Source organism: Archocentrus centrarchus, chromosome 24 (genome assembly GCF_007364275.1).
Source record: "Archocentrus centrarchus isolate MPI-CPG fArcCen1 chromosome 24, fArcCen1, whole genome shotgun sequence".
In the NCBI taxonomy this organism is placed as follows: domain Eukaryota; kingdom Metazoa; phylum Chordata; class Actinopteri; order Cichliformes; family Cichlidae; genus Archocentrus; species Archocentrus centrarchus.
This window is the reverse complement of record NC_044369.1, coordinates 16,283,880-16,292,163: the sequence shown is the minus strand read 5'-3', so window position 1 is coordinate 16,292,163 and position 8,284 is coordinate 16,283,880. Positions and strand designations below refer to the sequence as shown.

The following is an 8,284-nucleotide window of genomic DNA, read 5'->3' as shown; positions in this document are numbered from 1 at the left end:
TACTTGTATCCACTTTGATTCCCCTGTAATGTTAAGTTATCTGCTGCACTAATACAAGCAATGAAGTCTTAGTGGGTTTTTTTGCAATGAAAATGTATGAAATGAAAATCTGGCTTCAAGATAAAAGGTGAGCTTTAGCTGCTTAATTAGTTTTTATGGTTGCGTGGCCTTGCTGGTGTTGTTTGCATTGATCCTGAATTCTATTTGTTGCTGCAGAGAAAAGTTGTTCATGAAACTCTGTCACTAAATTCTGCTGTCTACCAAAATATCTGTATTCACAGCTGAAAATGAGTGAGCATGGTGATTAAATTGTGACGATTTACTCGAAATGGGGTGAAGCTGATTGTATTTCTCTCCCCACGTGAACCATACTTTGTAAATCCTTTTTTGTGTGTTGTAGAAAAGTGCAACATAAGAATGTAAAAACCATCTTTCCTACTACACACTTAAAAACTTATTGTATGAATTCAGCTCTGTTTTTAACATATCTGTTTCACTCTGTCCCACTTTGTTGGAAACCAGCTGCAAAACGTTTCCCTTCTTGTCCTATCGCTTGTCTCTGTGGTAAGTAATTTTTTTGTTTGTCGTGTTTCTCTGCAGCACCGTGATGTGAAAGGTCAGTAAGATCAGCCGGTAATAAAGTGGTTACATGGCACCACCATGTGGTCATTCACACACCTAAGTTCTCTCACATGCAGACAGCAGCGACACATCGAGTTCCTGAGAGTTTCTATGTGGATCTCGCTTTGTGTGTATTCCATCTGCACTTGGAAGTTAAAGCGCTGCTTTGTATTCTGCGTGATTTGCTGAATCCTCTGAAAAAAGCGGATGGATGACCGATCGGACGATTAACTCTGCAGCATTTCTTCAGTCAACATAGCAGAGTTGCAGAGACTGTTTGGAAGACTGTTGTTTCATTTTTTCATTTTTTTTAAAAGTGTACTGAACCTATAATAGTATGTCTTCGTGTGCAGTTTATTTTCCTTAATGAGACACATGCTGAGCTACAGTCAAGGTCATAAAAATATAAAGACTTGCTTTGATACTGTAATAGGATCAGCACCCCTCGCACTCCTACACACATCATCCTTCATTACTAGCTCAGAGCAGGATTACCTGTGGGTGATGTTTGTTTGCTGTACGTGCTGATTAGTTACACTGTGTTCTCTTCTAATACACACACAGTTTTAATGTTTGATCATTTCCAATGAGTGCCTGTGAGACGATTATTTTATTTGTCAAAATATAAAGTAAAACTTAAAAAAAAAAAAAAAAACTATAACCATGAAAAACAGTTGAGTGCATATTGCCACAGTGTTTGATGTAATCAATAAAGGCAGTCGAAAATTTAACACAAAACGTGGATATTTCTAGTAAATTAAAATAAATCTTTCAGCTCTTGCCACATGTTTTGCTTTTACCCATAATTCCACTATCACTTCCCTGCATGCCCGCCTCCCTCCCATCCCTGTCATGTGAATCCTCTTAGAGGTGGATTATTGGACTAAGATGTCCACATCGGGGAGGAAAGCGAGGAAAAGGAGGTGCGAAGGCGAGAGATGGAGAGTGAGAGAAGCAGCATGAAGCACGTAGAGTGAGAGGAAGAGGCAAAAAGGAAAAAAAGAAGGAGGAGAAGAAAATGGAAAGGACCCCCTGGCCCAATGCAAGCCAGGAATGGGGTAGAAGACGGTGTGTAGCTGGAGTAAGTACACCTACTTTTCCACAGGTGCTACAGTTTGTTTGTTTTTTCAGATCTTTCCTCTTTTCATAGTATATGTCTATAAAACAGCAGATAACTTTATGAGTATGATAATTCAGGCCCTTAATACGGTTGTAAAGTGATAAACTAAGACCTCTGGCTCATGCTTGTGTTTGTGTGTCAGAGAAAACATGTCTTTGCGAGCTTAAAGTGTCTTGATGGCTTCATGAATTATATTATTTTCTCACAGAATGATGATGTGCTTGTTTCCTTTATTTCCCTCCTCGCAGACAGAGCCTGCAGACCCTCACACGGTGAAACACACACTCCGGAAGACCCATGCCCGCTCTTGCTGACAAGGCAGGGACAGACTAACCCGTGGCAGCAATGTCACTCCTGTCCTTAACTGCCCTTCCCGGCTGGAACATGTGCTCTGCTCTTTATATCCTCATTGTGTTGCTCCCAGAGGCCAAAGCAGACGGCCTGAATGCTACCATTATCCGCAATGGTGGGGGCTCCCAGTGTGGCGAGTACACAAACCAGGTGATTACTGTAACCATCTTGAACACATGCCAAAGTGATGCCTTATTGCCGCTAACAGCTTGCTGCTTTTACGCCAGAGATCCATCAGCTCAGTGATGGAGCTTTCCATCTGAGCAGAATAATGTTTCCCATCCAAGTACACATGCAGTGCATAAAAAAGCTGTTTCATAAAGGTAGAGCACACTGTCATAAGGAGTGGACTGAGGCGTACAATGCACTAAGATGAGTAGACACCTATTTGAAAACTGTATGTGTTCAGTCAATTCAGTCTCAAATTTAGAGGGGAAATCAGAGAATTTTAAAACTTCCACAAGTGAGGAAAAGTGAAAACTTGATACAAATCTGAGATTATGTGGAAAAGCATCCCCCCCCCCCCTCAGAAAAAAAAATCCAACAAACTGAAATGCAGCGATAAAAAAGACAACATTTTTCTTTGACATAACCAGACATGATGTTTCAGCTGTCTAAACCTGTCCTCGACAGTTGATGGAGAATGGGATGTGTCGCCTGGTGGCCACACTGCCTCAGCTGGACGAGCGGAGATGCCCCGATATGTTTCGCTGCACGGACGAGGTTTCGTATTGGCTGCACGAGAATGAGGAGAGGAAGCAGCAGATCGAGGCACTGAAAGAGACCATCTCTGAGCTGCAGGAGGAGCTGAGGAACCATCGGCACCGCATCAAAGTGCTCGAGCTGCAGGTGCAATTTCCATGTTTGTACTTAAGCAGGTGGGAGGAGCGGGGATGCTAGACTTAGCAGACCTGAGTCAGCCATCAGCAGCAATCCTTTCACCTCTGATTACTTTCTTTAGTCTAAGCAGAGAATGTTGTGACAGGGAGCTCTTTTATACAGACTTTACCTGTAGCAGCTCACTTTTTTTGGGGGGGGGGGATTTATCGGTTCTGTGTGTAGTATTAAATATAATCACATTTGTTCAAATAAACCTTGATTGTAGTTTGATTTGAAATAAACATATGCTTCATATACTGTGTCCACCTAGAAACGTGCAGCAGTTCTTTACTCTTATTTGGTGCTTGGTCATCAAGCTGGCTTCTCTCCCAGCATGTCCTTGACCTTAGGCACTAACAGGATTAGCGTCCTACTCTGCCCTGCGTTGCCTCACTGTAAGCTTAAACAGAGACATTCAGCTAGTTTGGTCGGTGGCCACAGTTGAAATGGCTTGTGTGTTGCACAGAAGCACGGGACAGGGGAGAGGGCTCCAGGGGTTGTGGTAATGGGAGTTATTGGTGATGTGTCCGAGCTCCGAATAGATTAAGCTGGTTTTAAGTCTGGACTTGCACCACTTGTTTCCTGTGTGATGTGTAATATGATAATGAAAATTCAGGAATGATGGACAAAAAAAGTGAACAAATCAAAGAATCACATGATGATTCTTTTTTGACTTCTCTCAGTTGCCGCATGCGCTTTCATTCACGTGTGAGTCTGTGTGTCTACTTCTATGTCAGGCTGAAGAGAGGCTCCACTTGAACGCCTCTTTGGAACAGCGTTTTCATGAGTTGGAGCTCCACTATGCCGAAGCCACGACCCTGCTGCACTTACAGGGGACTCTGATCCTAGACCTTCAGGTTATTACTGTTTAGAGGCATTTTCCTAGAGTTTCTGTGTGTGTGTGTGTGTGTGTGTGTGTGTGTGTGTGTGTGTGTGTGTGTGTGTGTGTGTGTGTGTGTGTGTGTGTGTGTGTGTGTGCGCGCTAAATGGTAATATAAGAAGTTTTTGATTGTTGTTTTCTGTTTGTCTTGATGTTTAGAACCAACTCCATAATCTAACACTTCTGGTGGATAAAGTAAAAAGAAGCCCGGGTTGTTCGATTAACATTGTCCGACCCAATCCTCTCATAAATGCTAAAGATGCCCTGCATCCAGGTATGTGTTCATGCGATTATGTCCCAGCAGAGGGTGCCAAATACCACTTGTGTTGATTTTCTCCTGCACTCTTCCCTCAGAGATTCAGCATGTGAGGAACTGTCCTATAGATTGCACCTCTGTCTATTATAACGGCGTGAGGAGATCTGGTCTTTACACTGTGGTGCCATCACTGGCAGGGATGCCTGTAGAAGTCTATTGTGACATGGACACAGATGGTGAGTCATGTACAAGCAGGCCTAATTAAAGAGAACCGACTGTGCTAATTTTCAACGCCATATTATTATTCCAGGACTCTATTATAGTAGCACTGCATTAGTCACAGTCTTATACGTGTCCTTGCTGAAGCCCTCAGTTCATTGTCTGTCTAAAACTGCCTGTTTTACCCCCACTTCGCCCTCTCTTTAAGCCAGCTTTCTTCTGATTTGCTGCCCCTTGAAACATGAGATTTGAACAGTAGTTCTGTGGTTACAGTCAGAGCTGTGAGCCTGAAATGACCATATCAGCATATCCCCTCTTACTGACATCATACAAAGCAAAGAGTAGGAAAAAAAAGGACTAAAACAGAGTATTCAGGGGCATCTAAAGCCTGAGTTTTTGGCTCACAGACATTACTTGCACACACACACTCATTACTTGAAACTTTGTTGACACTGTTGCAGGAAGACTTCTTCTTCACACTCGATGTAGTGTTGACATGACACCATGACATATTCACAAAAAGACGGGTTAGCAGTTCCTGTATTTCAGCGGAAGGGCCAGAGTTAAAATATGCAGCACCATTTATAATAGCTACTCAGCTTCAGTGTCAGACTACTGAGTACTGTATACCTGACCTATAGTCATCAGCTGAGCAGACAACAACCTATCAAACATGGAACAGACGTCCCAGTTTTGCTTTTGTCTCAGGTGGTGGCTGGACTGTGATTCAGCGGAGATTTGATGGCTCATTGAGCTTTGACCGCAACTGGAGGGACTACAGAGATGGATTTGGCGACCTGCACTCAGAGTTCTGGCTAGGCAATGACCACATACATGATCTGAGTACCCAGGGACACTACAGCCTCCGCATTGACCTGGAGGACTGGAGCAACAAGCACAAACATGCCCTCTACCAGAGCTTCAGGTTAGTGTCATGGACACAAGCAGATGACAAAATCTTCTGACATGCACTGGGCAGACTATTGCAAAACATGCACAACCAACTGTAAATCCAACATAACTTCTTGCAGTGTGGAAGATGAGGAGCATCAGTACCGTCTCCATGTGTCAGGCTTCAGTGGCACGGTGCAGGACTCTTTCGGTTGGTACCATGACAAGCAGGGCTTCAGCACGCCAGACAGTGGCAACATCTGCGCTGAGATCTCACACGGCGGTTGGTGGTACAACCAGTGCTTCTACGCCAACCTTAATGGAGTCTATTACAGGGTAAGGATACATGGATTACCCCGTACTTTACATTTTTAAAGACACGAGTATTCACCTCTTCTTTATCATGCAGGGAGGCCATTACACCCCCAAAGGACGAGGGCCTCTAGGTCCTGATGGAATCGTTTGGCACTCCTGGAAAGACTCTGATTATTATTCCCTACGCAAAGTCAGCATGATGATACGACCCCGCAACTTCCAAAGCCGTTCATCACCCTGATCCATTTTCACCATAACAGTGGTGAGGATACAGGAACTGGGCTTCCTCGCAGCAATAGTAGGGATGTGGCATTTTCTTATATGCAAAGGAAACATTTTTTGTATGGAGCAGACCTACTGAGTAACCTCTGGAAAAGGAATGTCCTGTTTTCAAATCTTAAGCGACTGCAACAGATATTCATATTATATTGTGTGAATATAACCTTCATCCTGCTCACTGTTTTTTTTTTTTCATGGTAAGTGAATTCATTGTTTTATACTTGTTTTTGTACCTTAGTTTGATACTGTTGACATTTGAAATACCAGCCAAAAACGTATTTGTATGAGAGAAATGGCCCATAGTTTTTTTTAGCCACCGAGTGGAGGCAGTTTGCAGCTGGCAAGAATCATGTGACACAGTTTGCTGAATGCTCTGCGCTTATTGCATATTTATAATCACTCTGTTGCCAGTTTTATTCTTTTGATGCTCCTCTAGTATTTTAATCAAATGTGCAAATGTATTTGAAATAAAAAGGGTTTAATATTACTACACAAAATCAGGCCATAAGCTCACTTAATTATATTAGAACTAATGACCCATACTTGATATTTGATACGTGATACTGTCTCAGAGTATTGGGTCAGACAAAGATGATGTGCTATCTGAGAACTGCATGTACATAAACATAAATGTATGACTTGTGCAATAAACACTATATGTACACATAAAATATGGCATAAAGAACATGTTTCACGTACAGAAAGCTAGAAGTATCGGATCCTCTCTCCTCAAGATCTTGTCTGTAATGTGTTATAAGCAAATCACAGCATGTATAACACATTTATAAGGCTTTGCAAAACCATCCTAAGTGTTTATAATCATGCATGACAACTTTTACCAAGGTTTTAATCATGGCCCAACTATGGGTCGTAATATATTAGAAGTTTAGAATGTGCTATACCTTCATGCCAAACGTTTTGCACAGCATGTCACTGCCATAGTGTTAAATAAACACAGAACTGCTCTAACATATTCTGAAATCTGTTTCTAAAATTGTAATTTTAAAATTACACTATATGCACTTAACAGTTATCAATAACACAATTATGAATATTTACATTTTTTTTTAGAGCCAGCAAATACAGCTACACACATGCCAAAAAAAAAAAAAAAAAGGCAATGTCATTGTGTTGGTTTTCAAATACACGTCACAGAAATGTGGCACAATAAAATCGATCTATGGTCATGGTGCCAGAGAGACGTAGCACTGGGCAGCAAGTATGAGTGTGCAGTAGATGGAGCAGGAAGGAAGCTCATGTGAGCAGGAAATTACATTAGAAATCACTCTTACTTCAAACAGTTGGCACTTTAAAGAATTACGCACTAGTTGTACACCACTTTACACACCTTAAAAGTTATGCATAATTATAAACATCTTTTTTATAAAGCCCTTTGAATGTCCCAAAAATGCATTATAACCATGGTATTATGGTATTCACACATCAGCCATTCTCTGACGTCCACAAAATGTTAGTTTCTAACACTGTATTGATTTAAAACTGGGCTATGCCAATACAGCTGATATTTTGTTAAGGTGCAACACAAACCTGCCCCAAAAAGCCTCAGGATTGCAATATATTCAGTCCAAACTCCTGCAAAAACTGGAAAATAAAAATTCTGTAAGGCTTCTATATGGTCTTGTGAAGCAATAAACAAACTAAAGCTCATGCACTTAAAAATATGTGACAAAACTGAGAGTGCTGGGTTATTCCATTTGATAAGATCTCCACATATAGCCACTGTGGCCTACATGTACAACTGCACCTGATGGCAGTGAGAGTGGAGGGTAAAAAAGCCTCTTTCACTTCCTCCACTACAAGAACGCACAAAATGCACTCTTCACACAAGCTGCCAGCTCATTCCCATTCCTGTCCGTGTCTACACACGAAACTGCTGAAGGGAATAAAGGCTTTACTGTGAGGAAATCTGGGTGTGTAGTGTGCTGTACACTCCGAGTTATACAGACAACAAACTGAGGTCTCTTTCAAAATACACGGACGCGCACATGCGCACACACAAAAATAAATAAATGAAATCCCAATGAGTACAAATCATTGTTTAATAAATCAAATTGTATTTTCCTCTTTAAATGACAACGTATTGTAAATACTTCTATACATAATATATCAATTACAAGAAACCCCTGATAGGTTCAATAGAATATATATTTTCTAACAAAGAGTGAACAAGATTAGCGACTGATTGAAAACTGGGCGGTGATAAGAAAAAAAAAAAAAAGAACACACATGATATAATCCATGGCTTTTCCAAACTCCTCTTATAGTACAAATTCTTGCAGCTGACTTTGCTGTTGCACCTTTATATCAAACACAATAACTGAGTTGGACAAATATATTCTTCAGAAGGGGGACAGGAAACCAGTCTGGCAGGGAGAGAAACTAAAAATCACTGGATTGTAACGTGCTTTTAATAAAAGAATCCCCCAAAAAACATGACTTATTCCAGATTCTA

The 8,284-nt window shown here is 41.3% G+C and overlaps 1 protein-coding gene across 1 annotated transcript; it reads left to right on the top strand.

The window, feature by feature from the left end:
* The first annotated feature begins 1,521 nt into the window (after positions 1-1,521).
* LOC115774807 (techylectin-5B) lies at positions 1,522-6,493 on the top strand. The gene is made up of 9 exons (XM_030722225.1): positions 1,522-1,702; positions 1,990-2,242; positions 2,726-2,941; positions 3,709-3,828; positions 4,011-4,125; positions 4,206-4,343; positions 5,035-5,251; positions 5,358-5,553; positions 5,627-6,493. The coding sequence occupies exons 2-9, from the start codon at positions 2,087-2,089 to the stop codon at positions 5,771-5,773; spliced, it is 1,305 nt and encodes a 434-aa protein (XP_030578085.1). The 5' UTR covers positions 1,522-1,702; positions 1,990-2,086; the 3' UTR covers positions 5,774-6,493.
* Positions 6,494-8,284: the final 1,791 nt, after the last annotated feature.

What these genes read in the sequence shown, in the direction of transcription:
- LOC115774807 (XM_030722225.1), top strand. Translation starts at nt 2,087, where the DNA reads ATGTCACTCCTGTCCTTAACTGCCCTTCCCGGCTGGAACATGTGCTCT. An exon ending in CTCTGATCCTAGACCTTCAG is followed by an intron (nt 3,829 to 4,010) that starts GTTATTACTGTT and finishes CTTGATGTTTAG; the next exon opens with AACCAACTCCATAATCTAAC. An exon ending in TTGTGACATGGACACAGATG is followed by an intron (nt 4,344 to 5,034) that starts GTGAGTCATGTA and finishes CTTTTGTCTCAG; the next exon opens with GTGGTGGCTGGACTGTGATT.